This window comes from Panulirus ornatus, chromosome 14 (assembly GCF_036320965.1).
Source record: "Panulirus ornatus isolate Po-2019 chromosome 14, ASM3632096v1, whole genome shotgun sequence".
Lineage (NCBI taxonomy): Eukaryota > Metazoa > Arthropoda > Malacostraca > Decapoda > Palinuridae > Panulirus > Panulirus ornatus.
Window position 1 is genome coordinate 1,774,394 of NC_092237.1, and position 20,139 is coordinate 1,794,532.

Consider the following 20,139-nt stretch of genomic DNA (forward strand, 5'->3'; position numbering starts at 1 on the left):
AGTTCCCATTTGCTCCCTTGTCTTACGCACCCTATTTACCTCCTTCCAGAACATCTTTTTATTCTCCCTAAAATTTACTGATAGTCTCTCACCCCAACTCTCATTTGCCCTTTTTTTCACCTCTTGCACCTTTCTCTTGACCTCCTGTCTCTTTCTTTTATACTTCTCCCACTCAATTGCATTTTTTCCCTGCAAAAATCGTCCAAATGCCTCTCTCTTCTCTTTCACTAATACTCTTACTTCTTCATCCCACCACTCACTACCCTTTCTAAACAGCCCACCTCCCACTCTTCTCATGCCACAAGCATCTTTTGCGCAATCCATCACTGATTCCCTAAATACATCCCATTCCTCCCCCACTCCCCTTACTTCCATTGTTCTCACCTTTTTCCATTCTGTACACAGTCTCTCCTGATACTTCTTCACACAGGTCTCCTTCCCAAGCTCACTTACTCTCAGCACCTTCTTCACCCCAACATTCACTCTTCTTTTCTGAAAACCCATACTAATCTTCACCTTAGCCTCCACAAGATAATGATCAGACATCCCTCCAGTTGCACCTCTCAGCACATTGACATCCAAAAGTCTCTCTTTCGCACGCCTGTCAATTAACACGTATTCCAATAACGCTCTCTGGCCATCTCTCCTACTTACATAAGTATACTTATGTATATCTCGCTTTTTAAACCAGGTATTCCCAATCATCAGTCCTTTTTCAGCACATAAATCTACAAGCTCTTCACCATTTCCATTTACAACACTGAACACCCCATGCATACCAATTATTCCCTCAACTGCCACATTACTCACCTTTGCATTCAAATCACCCATCACTATAACTATATATATATATATATATATAGAAAAAATCTGGTAATCATCCATATTTGGTGCATTACAGACTTTTGAATTTGATTTACTATGTAAGCTAGACTTATCACTTGTTTGTTCATTTTTATGGAATCGTACCTCTTTGTCTCTTCTCTGCCACCACCAATAGATTGCTAATATTAACTTTTTGTAGTGCCAACAGCTCAAAATCTTTTTTCATCTCTATCACCATACAGTACATAAACAGTGCTCCAAAGACTATTGCTGATTGTTATAGGGTGTGTGCCAGGACCTACCTTCCCCCATGTTATGTGGGTAACTGAGATAGGATTCTTTCTGGGTGGTAATTGTAGTAGTTGCTTGTGACATAAGATATCTCTTCATACTGATAAAGCATACCATGTGGATAGGGTCACAAAAAATCATGATCAGACATATTTCCCAATTGTGATTTATATGGGTAACAAAAATGATATATTTTCCTGGTGCTGATTTATTCCTCGTTTGTGGAATAAGGCACATGGACATACTGATAAAACACACCTTTAAGTTTGAATTAAGAGAGGAAGAGGCAGCCTGTACAAGTATGGGTTAGGACCCCACACCATAAACCTGTATCAGTTTAATATGAATATAGTCCTATAGGGATTAAAGAAGAGGTTCATATAGAATCACACCAGATACTAGATGTTTATGTTTCCTGTCACCTTTCAGTGTAGCGAACTGAAAGCTTTAGAACTCTATACCCTCTCATGTGTTTCCCAATAAGTGCGATCAGGTACATTTTGAAAGACAGGTTTTTCACTTCCTCCAGAATTTGTAAATACTCTCTCTTATCTTCTTTTTTCTCATTCCTCTCTTTATTTCAATTAAGGCTCAGCCTTAATGTGGACACTTGTCTGTTTGTGGAGCATCTAATGTTAAAAAAAAGTAACACCAAATAGAACATTATCAAACAGCAATTCCATTAGAGATAGGTATGTCTTCATATAAGCTGTCATTACTGAATTTTTACCACTGAATCATTTATAACAATAAAGAAATATTCTTGAATGGTATTTTAGACAAGAGATGTAGAAGAAATGTAGGGAAGACATCTGTCATGTACCTGTATTTCAGTGTGCTATGATGTTAACTATCCCTGGGGATAGGGGATTAAGAATACTTCCCACGTATTCCCTGCGTGTCGTAGAAGGCGACTAAAAGGGGAGGGAGCGGGGGGCTGGAAATCCTCCCCTCTCGTCTTTTTTTTTTCCAAAAGAAGGAACAGAGAATTGGGCCAGGTGAGGGTATTCCCTCAAAGGCCCAGTCCTCTGTTCTTAACGCTACCTCGCTAATGCGGGAAATGGCGAATAGTTTGAAAGAAAAAAGAAAAGAAAATGATGTTAACTCATAAGGATATCTTTATTATGTCAGTTATGATTAGTTTGATTTTGCTGCTGTATTATTGTCAAGGAATTTTAAAAAAAGGATGTTTTCTTAATAGATAGAGAGATGTTTGTTAATATCATTGTGAAAATGTAAATAGAATACTACTTTATTGAATTGAGAATTTGCCTCTGTACATCTGTAATTCATTTATGACTGATTTTTTTTGAAAGAAAATCGAGTTCTGAAAAGGAATTTCTGATCTCTGTATTCTCTCCAGGACAAAAGACAACGCCATTACCTCCACTTCCCACTACTAGTGCCCCTCCACCACCTCCCCCTACATCCACCATTCCTACCCATCTTCATCATGGAGGTAAAGCTGCTGCTCCTCCTCCCCCACCTCCTCCCCCTCCAGCAAATGGAGCGCCTCCTCCTCCACCTCCTCCACTTCCTCCTGGAGGGAAACATGCTGGTGGAGCAAGTATGGATGCTCGTTCAGCACTTCTGGATCAGATACGCAATGGATCCACATTAAAGGTATTTACAAAAATGCTACGTTCCACAGTTTCCAAGTTCATGCTTAGAATATTTTCTTATTGTTTGTATATATATACCTTTTTAGCATAACAGATTTTTTTTTTATCATACTTTTTTCCATTTTAAACTAACATATTTTATTCATTACAGTGCTTATGTCTGTAGTTGACTGTATACTAGAAAGTTTAATTCTTTATCTTGCCAGGCATGGCCTAATAAAAGGCATTTACCAACAGAATGGAAGGAGTATAGTGATTTTTGTACTTAAGCACCGTAGACTTAGTTGAGGAAACATGATCCATGCCATGATGGGAGCTGAGGTAAAGATGTTAGATAATGATAGGTAGGTTAAATCAAAATAATCCTCTTGAGTTTTACTGTGATCCACAATTCTCACTTGCTTTACATTTTATGATGCATTCTGTGTCCCCGGCAATCTCACCTCCTTAGCATCTTCTGCCACAGAATGCATCTGTAAGCAGGCATCATTGGTTTTTTATCAAGTACATCAAATATGTGCTCATATGGCATTTCCATGCCTGCATATGACACATAACTTGTTACTAAGTTTAGTGGGTGGAGTGTGGGTCTCTGTAGCTACCAACCACATGACTTGTTACCCAGTCACAGCAAGCCAGTTTTGTCCCATGTGACTTACTGTTGAGGTGCATTTGTTTTTCACAACTTTAGGTGACAAAATGACAAATTATTAAAAAACTTTTGGTGTGTATGGTGTCATCAGCTGAATGCAAAAGGTCTGCTCTCTTTTAGTGGGTAGTAGGTGGGATTGGTCATGGGAACCACAGGAGCCTTAGTGATGCATCCTGCATCATTCCCTTATGAGAGGGTTCAGTTTTCTAGATTGCCAGTAAGATAATTTTCCATGCATCAGAGCTAAATACAGAAAACTCATATACTTATTTCTAGAAGAAAGTTACTCTTCATCATCTTCAGAGGTAGATGATAGGTAAGTGGAAGGATTGGGTAGGCCGCTTGGAGGCTTGCCAAGTAAATGGTAGCTATGCCAGGTATTTTATAATTGTACATATGTAATGCAGAAACAGTTTGGACTGCTTATACAGCATATTCTTGGATTCCATCACTTCATTGCACTAGATTCTGTTGTACTTATTCTTTGGATGTGGTAGAGTGAAACTTATCAAGGTAAAGGCATTACATCAGAACACTCCTTTTTGAGCCTTATATGAAACTAAGGATATAACTGTTTTCTTCTTCAGGTCATAATTGGACAAAACATTACTTGAAAGATTTTCATTTCAAGTATAGTGGCATTTATTTCCATTAATGACTACAGTGCAGGACACCTCGGACTCACTATTATCAAATCCCTACCATTTTATTAGATTCTGCCAATGGATAGCACTAACCCACCTTAAGGTTATAGTATAACAAGCAAGTAGATACTTTTATTAAAGCATGTAACAGGATTCCCAGAGAGTTCATTGATCCTGACTGGTAAAAAGGGCATATGCTTGGTAGCTTTCTGTGTTATTATGAAATGAAATGGGAGATGAACATAGGTTGTAACCTGACATCAGTATTGTCATTCAGTTGCCCGTACGTCATGGTATTTTATTACCTGTTCACTGTGGCTGATGTATATTTTCATAATTTTTTAATCATCTGCCTCTTCCTCATGGCTAAATATTCTGCTGTTAATGCATGTGTTAACATCCCATTTTTTGTTACCAGATGCTGCAGCATAAATATTTTCAGATCATGTGTCATTCTATGCATTCTGTGCAGAAATGTGAAAGAGGCTTATATGACATCTTTGCCATCTTGTTATGTAATAATTCATGACGCTGTAAAACTCATACAAAATATTAAGTATTTGTTTCAGAAACCCCTGGTAATTGCATATGATTATGACAGAACCATTAAGACATAACTCGACTCCAGCTGCTTGTGGTTTTGTCTTGAGTGAAAAGTCACCTTAGGTGAGATTGCATCACTGAAGTAGATCTTATCACAAAACTTCTCACTCAAGAGTCCTTTCCCTGCTTCTGATTGTAACATAGTCTTTAAGCTGCAGGAACCCCTAGAGAAGGGGTCCTGGGGTTATATAATGTATGATAATGATAATAAGAACTTCCAAAAATATTACACATCTCAGTAAATACAACTGACGGTATACATGGCATATCTCACATGCCTGACAGTAGATTAGCACAACTACATGTCAGATATTGCATGTATGCTCTTTTTGACCATGTTGAGTTGTGTATCATTTTCTTCAGAAAATTATGTATTAGGTAGTCCTAATAACAGGATTTTAGAATTGTTTTCTTTTAACATAAGATCAACAGCACACAGTGAACTGTATATTCTAAGACTGCCACAGAGAAAGGGTTATTGAGATGTAGTTCAAGTTTGCAGAGCAAACACTAACACCCTAAGCCATAGAAGTTGGGATTTTATTATGAAAGACCCCTTTCCATGCTGAGACAGAGCAAATTGAAGATACACTTGTCATTATGAATAACTTTAGATAGATGCAAGTAATCTTTTGCAAGGGAAGATAGGCTGGAGTTAGCCTGATGTATCTTTTTTCAACTTTGGTTACATTGTTGGGATTATTTTTACATTTTATGACAGTAATTTAACTAAATTTTGAAATTTTTATCTGTGCGGGAGTTACTTTGTTTAATGCAAGATTTTTTCCCATGTTCAGTTTTGTCCTTTTATGACCTGACATAAGCCTTGTGTAATAGTGTTTTAGGAGTTTCTCTGGAAGCTAAAGGAATTTTTATGCTACAACAGGTTACTGATTATGGTTAGAAAATCCTTTATAACAATTGATAATTTGGTGAGATTAAACACTTTACTGAAGTAGGAGTTTCATGTATGTACCTCACTTCCCATTCTGATAAGTCAAGCTGGCTAAGATTGTTGTATGGCTGGCAGACTGACCATTTTACTGCCTGTTTGACTTGCAGTTTGGCTTGTTAGCTGTGTTTTTGGCTGTTTGGTTTTCTAGTTTTTGCCTCACTCTTTAGCAGTCTGGCATGCTGGCTGGAAGGTATTTTAACTGAGTGGCTGGTTTTCTGTACAGCTTGCTTACTGATTAGCATGCTAAGTTAGTGGGCTGGCAGGTTGGACATTTGTTCTTGGTGATTCCCGTTCCATACTCAGTTATCTGAAAGCCATTTTACTATACATTGTGCAAAGACATAGCATGTTTAGATAGAAAAAGAAGTTTGAATCCATATCATTCCAGAAAATAAGTAATTATGTCAATGAGATTTAGGTGCTTTCTGTAAGTTCATGTTCACCAATCCTCCTTTTTTTATCAGATATTATGTATTAAAGTTTGTTCTTAAACTTATTGAGGTACAGATGTCCCTTTAGCAACCCATTGTCATTTCACAAAGTGTTACCTTAATGATAGTGCATTGACTTGGTGTCAGCAGATGATCTTAACTGACCTAATAATCCCCAGAGAAGAGTTTGGTGGCCCAAAATATGACCACACCTTTGATGTTACCCCATTGCAACAATACTTCATGCTTGGCAGTGGCATATCAAAAGATGCTGCTGTAATAGATGACCTGACCCTTTACATAAGAAGAGCCTCTTTCAGTCTAACAGCATGGAGAGAGGTCAGAGCTTGCAATATTTGACTTTGACGACCTGATCCTCCCGCCTCTTAAATACCCAGGTATCACTGCAGGAAGTCTGTCAGGCAGTTGATTCGCTCTAGACATCAAGTGTACCACTCCAGTACCTGAAGTGTTGGTGATGTGACACAAGACTCTAACCACCCTTTTGGTGCCTCTAACATTGGTAGAAATCCCACTATGACTCGTGATGCTTTATCTTCATAACAGATTTCATTGTGGTGCCTATCATCACCTGCATTGAGGCTCCAGTGCCAAAGCCATCACTCTTCTCACCTTTCCACAGCTGACTTCTATTTTCCCACTTAGTGGGGTTTTTTGTTGAGTTATTGGAGTGGTATTACTGAGAGGGAAACAAACTAATTTAACAACAGTATTTTGTTGGATTGTATATGTAAGGTGAGGTAACAGAGGGCAGTGACCTACTGGAGATACAGGTTTAGGGTGTGAAGGTGAAGAGTCAAGACCACAGTGGCACCTTTCATGGTCAGCGTTCTGGTAGGGGACAGCAAGGCACTAATAAGTAAGCTTGTGTGTTTGAAGGCTTGTTGCAGCTTGACTGACTTCCTTTTGTGATGCCTAGGCATATAAGAGGTGGCAAGGTTAGGTCTGGAAGGGTTAGCTGTTCCCAAAGGGAATTAGGGATGTTGAATCTGAATGTTGCAAGCTCTGACCTTTCTCCATGCTGTTGGACAGAAGTTAAGTATGAAAGTGATGCCTCTCATGGAAATAGTTAGGTCATCTATTAAATTGAGTAATTACAGTAGCAACTTTTGATTTACCTCTGCAGAACATCAGGTATGGGTGTCAGGGATTAATATTGCAAGGGCAGCCATAAGTTGGGCCACCAAACACATTTTTCCTGGGATTATTAGGTCAGGTGAGGTCACATGCTGTCAGCTGCCTCCCAGTCAGGGCTTCATCAGCAAGGTGACACTTTGTGGAATGACAGTGGGTCTCCCCACTATTCCCCTTCTTCCTTATTTTTTTGAGATTAAAGCTTGGATGTTGATAAGGCAGTTGGTATAGTCACCTAATCTTTCAGTGCTGGCAGGGGGTGGAGTGGTGGGAGGTCAGGTAGTGATGTTATGATACCCATTCCTTCCTCCTTTCTTTTCGTGGAAGTTCACCATCTGTAAAGTGAACAGGGTGGCAGACAGAATGTCCGGTGCATGTTATGTAGCCGTCTGGGTCAAAATGCACAGCAGTATGGGGAGACCTAGGTTTGTACTGGGGGAGATGTATGTACATTAACTGCAGGTGGAAAGGGAAGGTGATCAGGTGCATGGTCCTGATGATCTGGTGTGATGGTGTGGTCCTGTTGATGATGGTCTGATATGTGGTCCTGGTGGTCTGGTGTGCCTTCCTGGTGATGATCTTGAAACGGTGGAAATGATGGTGTCTTTGGCTCTTCGTCACAGCAGTAGTGATTCCTGGTACGGCCCAGTGGGGTTTGTTGTACTGACGTGTCTCCTGACTGCAGGATAGAGGATTGTTGCACTGGTAAGGAAGGTTAGAGATCACTGGAGACTATGCAGGGGTCACTGGAATCTGAGGAAGAGATGAATAGAAAGCAGGGAAGAGATGGGTAGGGGTTGTATGTTGGTTAAGGACTTTGACAGGGGTGTCATAGTATGCATGTTTCAAGCAGTCAATGGAGATGACCTCTGTCTTTCCATAGCATTCACTAGTGAAGTTTTTTGGACATGGGTAAGCACTCTGAAAGGACCTACATATGGCTGCTGCAAGGGTCAGCGAACTGCATCCACTCAAAAACATGGGCCATGAAAAGATCTTGAGGAATATATGTGGGCTAAGTGGAGGGATGGTGTGGTGGAAGAGGGTGGATATCAGTGAGTGCAGTACGTAGCCTCTTCACGTAAGTCTGGGGATCTGGTATTACAGAGAGTGGTATCAGGAAGAGGAATTCCCCAAGGAGCCTGAGCATGGAACCGTAGTTTACTTCTGCAGCTGAGAAACCCATGTCTTCTTTCATTGCTGAGCAGATGCCTAATAGGACGAGGGAATGACTGTTGACCCAGACTTCAGGGTGGGGTTGTTCCGTGAGAGAGACCTAGAACTGCTGATGAAATCTTTCGACCTTACTAGTGGAGAGTGGGTGGTAAGCTGTGGTGTGGTGACAAGTAGAACCAAGGAGCTGAAGGAGGTCCATCCAAAGGGTTGACTCGAATTGTCGATCCTGGTCCATAATAAGAACAGAAGGTACCCTGAACTGGGAGACCCAGCCATGTAGGAGAGCGTGGATGGTGGACTCAGTAGATATCGGCCAGAGGTTTAGATCTGAAATGTATGGATAAACATTCAACACAGGTCAGGAGGAAGCAGTTACTATTCAAAGGGGGAAAAGGTCTGATGATATCCAAAGGTGCCACATCAGACCAGCAAGAAGGAAGAGGAAATTGGTGGAGCATTTCCTGTGTGTGGGGGTGGATCTTATAATGCTGGTACTAGAGACAGGAGTGGGCCCAATGCCATACATCTGAGTTGGTCCCTGGCCAAACAGCTCGTTGGATGAGGAGGTGCTGTGTTGCATGGGTCTGGTAGAGCTGATCAGCCATGACTGCAAGGTTGGACAGCAGTGTGGCTTGGGGAATGGCGACCAGTGCCATCTGGATGTGCTGAGGTAACATTGTAAAGACAACATTTGCAGAGTGTCTGGAGCTCAAATGCAGTCAGGAGTTTGCTACATTCTCTCCATATGACAGAGGAGCTAAGGCCCATACCAGTGCTTGCAAGGAGCTGATCCCTCTGTAGATTCCTGGCAGCATTGGCAATTTGCAGGAGGGTGGCTTTTATATTTTGATATTTGCCTGTTGTTTATGGATTCAGGATAACGGTCAAAACATCCTCCATGGTGTCTGTTGGAAGCACCTGCCCATCTACAGTGCCATTGTTTCTATCTGCAGTTATGGAGCACAGGCGTACAAGTGTGAAGCTCTCTGCAGCTTGTCATGCTGGCTGCAGGAACTGTTGACAGCCAGTCCTCCTGCCCAACTGAATTCCCCACTTTTGTATGTACTCTGTCATTTATGCCATTCAGACAACCCCAGCTAGAACACCCGCTAAATACTGTTTAGGGAGTTCTCCAATTTCTCTGCATTACTTGTAGATCACGATGATCATTAAAGAAGGGCTATAAGTGATATTCATTTGGTCTTCATTATTTTCATTTTGATTCAGTGCAGATTTACACACACACACACACACACACACACACACACACACACACACACACACACACACACACATGTACCAGCAAAATAAAGTATTTGTACACTTAAAAGCTTTCATAGAAAAGTAAATCACTGATTGAAGCAAAGAGGCAGTTAACCAAATGTACTCAGGAAATTTCTAGAGGAAATTGTTTTGATAACTACTGTTAATAGATTTGTTATCAGTGATATCACTACTTTGTTTTTACATGAAGTAATTCAAACATGAAATAGTTTATATGCATGTGTTTGCTACATTTATATGGAAAATTTTACCCAGAGTCAAATTTCAATGCTTGATGGGTAATTTGCTAGTTAATGTGCTTGGATAGATTCTCTGTAATGTACTAAATGTATTACTTTACTTTGTGGTTACTTCTTTTCCCTTTTCTAGCCTGCTTTATACCTTAACTGTTATTAGAAATTAGGATGTTGTGTAGGTAGTAGGGTGTTGACAGCAGCCACCCATGGTGATACTACCATCCTGACTCAGGATTGCTAAAGTAATGCCCGGAACCATCTTACACTCTCCATGTTAAAATTGCTGGTCTTATTTTCTTTCTCATCAAAATGGGATTACCGGGCTAGTCCAGCCATCTTCTCCTTACAAAGTGCAATACCCCAACTCAAAGCTTCTTTTTTCTTTTTTACGTAAGTGCTCTTGCCACCTCCTGTCTGCTCAAATGTTTTTTAGTATGATCATGATAGAGTCAAACTCTGATGTTATGTGGCTCAAGGTCTGTCTCCTAACTACCACACTTTTCCTCTGTTTCACATACTGCTTTCCTAATTCTACAAATTTTATATCTTTCTTCGACCATCTAAACTCCTCTCATGAGACTGTGGCATCCTCTCACCCACAAGCCAAGATCCTCTACACTGGGAATTTCAACTTTCACTGTATGGAATATTTGAATTCATCCCATACGGATGGTGGATTGATTTAAACCCTCTCGTTCTCCATTCTCAATAATCTAGAGCAAGTTATCTCCCACCCTACCCATATTCCAGACTGCTGTGACCACTCTCCTAATATTCGGGATCTTTTTTCACCTCTAGTCCATCCCACTGTAACTACAGATCTCACCCCCAGTTGGCTCATCTGATCACACTCTCATGAATGTATCTATTTCAATGGTACCTCCTCCCCCAGCAACTGTTCTAAGTGTAAATATTGGCACCTCAACAAAGCTGACTGGAATAACTTATGTAATTTCTTTTGTAACTTTCCTTAGGTAAATTACTGTTTCTTATGAAGTGATATATCTGTCTCTGCCAGATGCATAGCAGAGATTATTCTTGTGGGAATGGAAGTATTTATCCCCTCTTCCTCCAAGATGACTTCTTTTTCCAGTCCATGGTTCAACTGTTCTTGTTCTGAAGCCATTCACAAAAGGGATTAGGCATATTGGGCAAACAAAAACTCTCCTTCCTCTGACTCCCATTCAGTTTTCATCACTGCCCTCAATCATTGCAAGTACATTATCTGTCAGGCAAAGCATTTCTTTATTCAAATTAAGTGTGATAACTTGTCCTCATCATCCAGTGATATGTCTTTTTGTCTTTAGCTAAGAGCATTGTTAACAACTTCTGTTGCTTTACCTTTCCCTCACTTTTCTGTCCTGACGGTGTTATATGTGTCTTTCCTGTAGACAATAGACAAAACAATTCTCTTTTGTTCCCAGTTCTCCTCTAGCTCTACCATGGATGACTTTAACATTCCTTGACTCCTGATTTTTTTTTTTTTTTTTTTTTTTTTTTTTTTTTTTTTATACTTTGTCGCTGTCTCCCGCGTTTGCGAGGTAGCGCAAGGAAACAGACGAAAGAAATGGCCCAACCCCCCCCCCCCCATACACATGTACATACACACGTCCACACACGCAAATATACATACCTACACAGCTTTCCATGGTTTACCCCAGACGCTTCACATGCCTTGATTCAATCCACTGACAGCACGTCAACCCCTGTATACCACATGACTCCAATTCACTCTATTTCTTGCCCTCCTTTCACCCTCCTGCATGTTCAGGCCCCGATCACACAAAATCTTTTTCACTCCATCTTTCCACCTCCAATTTGGTCTCCCTCTTCTCCTCGTTCCCTCCACCTCCGACACATATATCCTCTTGGTCAATCTCTCCTCACTCATTCTCTCCATGTGCCCAAACCATTTCAAAACACCCTCTTCTGCTCTCTCAACCACGCTCTTTTTATTTCCACACATCTCTCTTACCCTTACGTTACTTACTCGATCAAACCACCTCACACCACACATTGTCCTCAAACATCTCATTTCCAGCACATCCATCCTCCTGCGCACATCTCTATCCATAGCCCACGCCTCGCAACCATACAACATTGTTGGAACCACTATTCCCTCAAACATACCCATTTTTGCTTTCCGAGATAATGTTCTCGACTTCCACACATTTTTCAAGGCTCCCAAAATTTTCGCCCCCTCCCCCACCCTATGATCCACTTCCGCTTCCATGGTTCCATCCGCTGACAGATCCACTCCCAGATATCTAAAACACTTCACTTCCTCCAGTTTTTCTCCATTCAAACTCACCTCCCAATTGACTTGACCCTCACCCCTACTGTACCTAATAACCTTGCTCTTATTCACATTTACTCTCAACTTTCTTCTTCCACACACTTTACCAAACTCAGTCACCAGCTTCTGCAGTTTCTCACATGAATCAGCCACCAGCGCTGTATCATCAGCGAACAACAACTGACTCACTTCCCAAGCTCTCTCATCCCCAACAGACTTCATACTTGCCCCTCTTTCCAGGACTCTTGCATTTACCTCCCTTACAACCCCATCCATAAACAAATTAAACAACCATGGAGACATCACACACCCCTGCCGCAAACCTACATTCACTGAGAACCAATCACTTTCCTCTCTTCCTACACGTACACATGCCTTACATCCTCGATAAAAACTTTTCACTGCTTCTAACAACTTGCCTCCCACACCATATATTCTTAATACCTTCCACAGAGCATCTCTATCAACTCTATCATATGCCTTCTCCAGATCCATAAATGCTACATACAAATCCATTTGCTTTTCTAAGCATTTCTCACACACATTCTTCAAAGCAAACACCTGATCCACACATCCTCTACCACTTCTGAAACCGCACTGCTCTTCCCCAATCTGATGCTCTGTACATGCCTTCACCCTCTCAATCAATACCCTCCCATATAATTTACCAGGAATACTCAACAAACTTATACCTCTGTAATTTGAGCACTCACTCTTATCCCCTTTGCCTTTGTACAATGGCACTATGCTCCTCTTATTTATATTATGCCCACCTCGTAATCTCTTTTCGGACTCTCCAAAAAGTGCTTCTCTCCTGATGGCATCCATCCCTGAGTATTGAAAGAGTGTGCTTCAGAAGTGGCACTTGTTCTTGCTTGTTTGTTCTATTTCTGTTTAAATACCAAAACTTTTCCTTCTTGGAAGCATGCATTGGTACATCCCATTCCTAAGAAGGGTAACTGTTCTGAGCCCTCTAACTATTGTCTTATTGCTTTGACATCACCATTTCCAAAGTATTTGAATCCTTCCTCAGCTTCCATATCCTTAGGCACCTTGAGTGTCAGTCTTTTCTCTCGTCATCGGTATGGCTTCCATAAGGCGAGTTCCTTTGATGATATTATCTCCTACATTACTAATGTCTTTGTCATCATCCTTGAAATATTTTAGGGAGTCTTACATAGTTGCCCTTGACATATCCAAAACTTTTGACAGAGTGTGGCATCATGGTATCAACTCTAAGCTCCTTGCTTTCTTTTGGCTTCCCTTCCTCACTTTGCTCCTTCATATCTAGCCTCCTCTCTGGCCAATGTACCTTTGTGGTTGTTGATGGATCAGAATCATTCCCTTACTCCATAAAGAGTTGTGTTGCTTAAGGTTCTGTCCTGTCCCCTACTCTTTATATCCTTTTTGTCAACAATTTTCTCAATTTCACAAATAACTAAGTGCACTCATATGCTTATTACTCAATACTACATTCACCACATCCATTAATTCTTCTTCATCTCCCATTTGATCTGCATCTTGTCTTGAAACAACTTCCACACTGAACTCAGACTTGGACAGGATTTTTTTTTTTTCTTGCTTTGTCGCTGTCTCCCGCGTTTGCGAGGTAGCGCAAGGAAACAGACGAAAGAAATGGCCCAACCCACCCCCATACACATGTATATACATACGTCCACACACGCAAATATACATACATACACAGCTTTCCATGGTTTACCCCAGATGCTTCACATGCCCTGATTCAACCCACTGACAGCACGTCAACCCCGGTATACCACATCGATCCAATTCACTCTATTCCTTGCCCTCCTTTCACCCTCCTGCATGTTCAGGCCCCGATCACACAAAATCTTTTTCACTCCATCTTTCCACCTCCAATTTGGTCTCCCTCTTCTCCTCGTTCCCTCCACCTCCGACACATATATCCTCTTGGTCAATCTTTCCTCACTCATTCTCTCCATGTGCCCAAACCATTTCAAAACACCCTCTTCTGCTCTCTCAACCACGCTCTTTTTATTTCCACACATCTCTCTTACCCTTACGTTACTTACTCGATCAAACCACCTCACACCACACATTGTCCTCAAACATCTCATTTCCAGCACATCCATCCTCCTGCGCACAACTCTATCCATAGCCCACGCCTCGCAACCATACAACATTGTTGGAACCACTATTCCTTCAAACATACCCATTTTTGCTTTCCAAGATAATGTTCTCGACTTCCACACATCCTTCAAGGCTCCCAGAATTTTCGCCCCCTCCCCCACCCTATGATCCACTTCCGCTTCCATGGTTCCATCCACTGCCAGATCCACTCCCAGATATCTAAAACACTTTACTTCCTCCAGTTTTTCTCCATTCAAACTTACCTCCCAATTGACTTGACCCTCAACCCTACTGTACCTAATAACCTTGCTCTTATTCACATTTACTCTTAACTTTCTTCTTTCACACACTTTACCAAACTCAGTCACCAGCTTCTGCAGTTTCTCACATGAATCAGCCACCAGCGCTGTATCATCAGCGAACAACAACTGACTCGCTTCCCAAGCTCTCTCATCCCCAACAGACTTCATACTTGCCCCTCTTTCCAAAACTCTTGCATTCACCTCCCTAACAACCCCATCCATAAACAAATTAAACAACCATGGAGACATCACACACCCCTGCCGCAAACCTACATTCACTGAGAACCAATCACTTTCCTCTCTTCCTACACGCACACATGCCTTACATCCTCGATAAAAACTTTTCACTGCTTCCAACAACTTGCCTCCCACACCATATATTCTTAATACCTTCCACAGAGCATCTCTATCAACTCTATCATATGCCTTCTCCAGATCCATAAATGCTACATACAAATCCATTTGCTTTTCTAAGTATTTCTCACATACATTCTTCAAAGCAAACACCTGATCCACACATCGTCTACCACTTCTGAAACCACACTGCTCTTCCCCAATCTGATGCTTTGTACATGCCTTCACCCTCTCAATCAATACCCTCCCATATAATTTACCAGGAATACTCAACAAACTTATACCTCTGTAATTTGAGCACTCACTCTTTTCCCCTTTGCCTTTGTACAATGGCACTATGCACACATTCCGCCAATCCTCAGGCACCTCACCATGAGTCATACATACATTGAATAACCTTACCAACCAGTCAATAATACAGTCACCCCCTTTTTTAATAAATTCCACTGCAATACCATCCAAACCTGCTGTCTTGCCGGCTTTCATTTTCCGCAAAGCTTTTACTACCTCTTCTCTGTTTACCAAATCATTTTCCCTAACCCTCTCACTTTGCACACCACCTCGACCTAAACACCCTATATCTGCCACTCTATCATCAAACACATTCAACAAACCTTCAAAATACTCACTCCATCTCCTTCTCACATCACCACTACTTGTTATCACCTCCCCATTTGCGCCCTTCACTGAAGTTCCCATTTGCTCCCTTGTCTTACGCACTTTATTTACCTCCTTCCAGAACATCTTTTTATTCTCCCTAAAATTTAATGATACTCTCTCACCCCAACTATCATTTCCCCTCTTTTTCACGTCTTGCACCTTTCTCTTAACCTCCTGTCTCTTTCTTTTATACATCTCCCTCTCAGGATATGTCAGTGAAATAGATGAAACCTTGTTAAGTTTAATGCCTCCAAGACCTAGTTTTCTACCTATGTCTCTATCAAAAACTCCTCACTACTCTTGGCTCTCCTTTGACAGTTCTGTAATTGCACTTCTTGATTCAGTGATCATACCTGGTATTACTGTAACATCCACTCTTTCTTGGAAACTCTACATTATGGAAATAGCTGTCTACCTATAAGAAACTGGGAGTCCTATTTAGATGTCGAAATTTCTTTTCTCCTAGACAGTTGCTTCATTTATACTTAGGATTAATATGTCCCTGTATTACTTGACAGAGTTGAGTCAAAAGTGGTCCAACTTATAAACTATCTTAGGCTAACTTCAAAACTTGACCCTTATACCCAATGCCACAATATTGGTTCACTTTCCCTCTTCTGCAGGTATTACTTTGGTTTTTGCTCCTGAGAGCTGGCTGCTTGTGTACCCTAACCACTAGCTAGACCATCCGATATGCGGCAGGCTGCTGCATCACATGATTACTGTGTGGCCATTCGCTGCTCAAGGGTTACCTGTTTTGAAAATTATTTCTTTCCCCACACCTCAAAGCTTTGGAACTCTACCCTTTCTTGTCTTTCCCAATAACTATGACCTGGCACAGTTTACAAGACAGGTTTTTTTTTTTTACTTCTTTCAAAATTCATAAATACTTTCCCATGTCTTGTCTTTTTCCCTTTTATAATCCTCTCTATATTTCAATTTAGGCCCGGCCTTGATGTTTACTTTTGTTCATAACTGGAGCCTCTAATGAGATAGAAAAAAATGCTAAATGATAGATGTGTGGCTAATACCAATTCATTGCACAGAAAATTTTAACTTTCTTAATATGTTAGATTGATGTAAGTAACCCTTGTGTTTTGGTGCCTAGTTGCATAAAGCTTGATAACATGAATCTTTTTTTTTTCACCGAAAAGGCAAAACATGAGAGGGTTTCCTACAGCATTTACAGTGAAGTAATGTATACTAAAGACTGAGCTTGCTCTTTTCCCCTTTCAGCAGGCCCATAGTCAGCATGGTTACCAGGTATTCTTATCTCACATTTGTTTTCATCAGAGCTTCTGCTTTAAAATTCTCATGTAGCCAAGCTTATTTTAGTTCTAGACATTCACTGTTTATGTACACACTGGAGTGATCTTTTCTTCAGAACACATTATGCTTATTAATTTTTCATTTTTTTTATATTTTTACGATATTTATGAATTCTTTTTTGTATGAATCTTGAGGTTTGCTCATTATTAAATTGTTTGAACATGATTTTGATTTACCATGTCAAACAGTGTGAGAAATGTGTCAACTTATTAGTTGATAGTAAGGATTTAAATTGGACTGCAATACTCAAATATTAGACATGATGCAGTTACGTTGCATGACTGTTAGTGAGTGAAAGGCTGTTTGAAAGCTACCTGCTTTAGATTTTGTTTATGATGCCATTGTTAACCTTGTTAGAATGTTATGGTTTGAATGTTCATTGGAGGATTGCTTGGTAACCAAATGTTAGCTTTTCCTGCCTGCTTGTAGTTTTTCAGTCATTTGCTCTTATAGCTTATATAAAAGCTTTCTACCTAAGAAGGATTTTCCGAGATTATCACACTGAGAGGCCAGGGACAAGACATTGGACTTTTTTAACAGTGGTAAGATAATGAAATTATTAACTAGTTGGAATCTGCCTACTTCCAAAATGATTTATTGCATTGAAGACAATGGGTCTTAAGGCTCACTCATACTTAAGTCATTCTGTAGAGAGGCCATGCCAAAGACACTTCACGATTTAGGACTCTTTTTAATCATAGAGACTTATGGTAGCTCATATATTTCTTTGTGCTAAGTAGTGGAGAGTGTTTATAGAAATGACAGAATTCCTAACGATCCGAATCAGTTTCCAGCAAAAATTTTTCTTGAACCAGGTATGCCCAGATATCAGAAATGATAAAACAAACCAGTAAGTCTTGGCCTCAGACATCTGTCGTAGTATGGGTGATTTGCCATTTCAGCTTCAGCCACAGTGTGATGGTTTGTAATGCAGTTATCTGTTCTTCTCAGTCTTTGAATACTGGTGTATGTTTAGCAATGGAATATTTGTGGTTGATATAATGTTTTAGATTTCCACAAGCATTGGAGGTATGCTGTGCAAGAAGGAAAGTGTGAATTAAGTTATTTAATTTCTTGTCAGGCATGTCCAAGCTTTCATTATTATGCTGTTACCATAGTTGTATCAGCAAGTTTCAGCATGTGTGTGTGTGTGTGTGTGTGTGTGTGTGTGTGTGTGTGCATATGTCTGTGCATTTGCTTATATGTGTACTTGCTTTTTCATCTGTGTCTCTTTAAGTTTCTACATTTTTAATATCATGTAAGGAGATGTTGAAATCAATGCCTGTTTGAACCCAATTTTTTTGCAATTTTAAAGATTTCTCAAAAGATGTTAGAACTACAGAAAACTGAAAACCAACAAAAGTGAAGCATTTCATTTTACATCTCCCTGTGTTTTCAGGAACTGGGAAAAGATGAACGGTTGAATTATTGCTTTATATAAAGGTTATTATCATAGTCTCACCAAATAGATGAAGATTATTTTATATTTCCATTTTTGTAAGTGTAAACTGTTAATCTGAAACTCTATCATTCCTAGATTTGGGCAACACAAAAGATAAAGTAACTTGTAAAAAGTATAATTGGCTTTTAATCAACATTTATTGTGTTTATTAATATCTACTTTTGTTTGAAAATTCTTATTTTGAAATTTACTTTTGTGCAAAAATAATGCAGTATAATTTTGAAGTAATGCAAGATGGCAACGATTTTAATACATAGAGGTCCCATTGCCTGTGCATCAACTAGAAGGTTTAATTGCACAATAATGCTAAGCTATGATAATATCCATATATATTTGCTCTTATGTGAAAAGGCAATGAACTGCTATGTAACAAAATATTCCCAAACAGAAAGTGGAACCAGTGGAACGTCCTCCGCCTACAGATTCCCGCAGTCAGCTGATGGACCAAATCAGATCAGGAATTAAACTTAACCCTGTAAGTAACATTTTTCTCTATCAAATGAAAAAAGGATTGGAAGTAATACATGCCACTCTTAAATTTGGGATATTGTGTTAAGAATGTTCACTGAGTATTGTAACTCCAGTATGTAGTGAAAACAGTTGTCAGTTGTGAATGTATTACATGAAGATAGCATGTCTATGTACATACTCTTTTGGATTATATGGACTTGGCTTAAGTAATGGTAGTGACATGTGCATAAGTGTATACTGTACATAAGTTTAAACGGCCAAGAGATTTTACGAAAATGAATGTTTGTTTGGAAAACGAGATATGAAACTGAAAAAGAAAAGGTACTGTCTTGTTTAAAAGAAATGTACAGGTTTTTCACTTCTTTCAAAATTCATGAATTCTTTTAAACGTTTCTTCTTTTTCACTCTCATTAAGGCTCAGCCTTGATGTGGACTTTTGTCCATGATTAGAGCCCTCAAAAAAAAAAAAAAAAAAAATACCAGTTTGAAGCTAAAATGTCTGAATGTGAATGTTGATGCGTATACAAGAGTACAGTGTATATCAGAGTCATAGTTGCATCTGGTTGTATAGCTTTAAGCAGTTGAACACAAATATTTTAAATCAAGAGGCTTATATAAAAATGGGTGAAGGAAGGATAACCAAGAAAGTTTAAATGACTAAACTTGAATGAGTTTGTGGATGAGGGTTTTGAAAGAATAGAAAAGCATCAGAGATGGAGATGTATAGAAGAGACTGTATTTTGACTGATATGTTTGATAATGAGAGATTGTATATTAGATGTAGTATTTCATTATGTGCATAAACTTTAGGAATTTTTTTTCAAATGCACTTAAAGATAAATACAAGACAATCCTGTTATCTTGATTTTCCTGAAGTAAGTTTAGCCCTTAATGATCCAATGAAAAGTCCTGATCTGATGAGAGTTGCTGGATTATGTCAGGGTGGTGAGGTATGTTTACTGTCTGTCCGTCTGGCTCCTTTCATTTTCTTTTTTTATGAAGTTATGTTAGCGCAAAGTAATCAGATTTCTTTTGTCTTTTTTCCCATTCTGATTTGTGTTATTGATTCTTACGTATGATCTCCCTCTCTTCTCTTTTTTGTCTTAGTGCGATACCAGTTTGAGTTGCACAGATGTTGAGGCTTATCTGTCATCATGACTTCTTTTACAAAGTACACATTAATATCAGAAAGAGTATCAACAGTGAAAAAACATATAAATCAGACACTGTGATGTACATCAATAAGTTCACGAGAATTTTAGCTGTTTCTTTAAGAACT

General features: G+C 39.7%; 1 protein-coding gene across 6 annotated transcripts in view; it reads left to right on the top strand.

The window, feature by feature from the left end:
* LOC139753139 (actin nucleation-promoting factor WAS-like) overlaps positions 1-20,139 on the top strand; it is an 82,490-nt gene that overhangs the window by 53,476 nt on the left and 8,875 nt on the right. For 3 of the 6 annotated variants that reach the window (XM_071669286.1, XM_071669285.1, XM_071669283.1), the window contains 3 exons: positions 2,480-2,739; positions 16,835-16,861; positions 18,778-18,864. In XM_071669286.1, coding sequence (XP_071525387.1) covers positions 2,480-2,739; positions 16,835-16,861; positions 18,778-18,864 — 374 coding nt within the window. The remainder of the gene's footprint in view (positions 1-2,479; positions 2,740-16,834; positions 16,862-18,777; positions 18,865-20,139) is intronic. The other 3 variants (XM_071669289.1, XM_071669287.1, XM_071669284.1) reach the window with 1 other exon arrangement.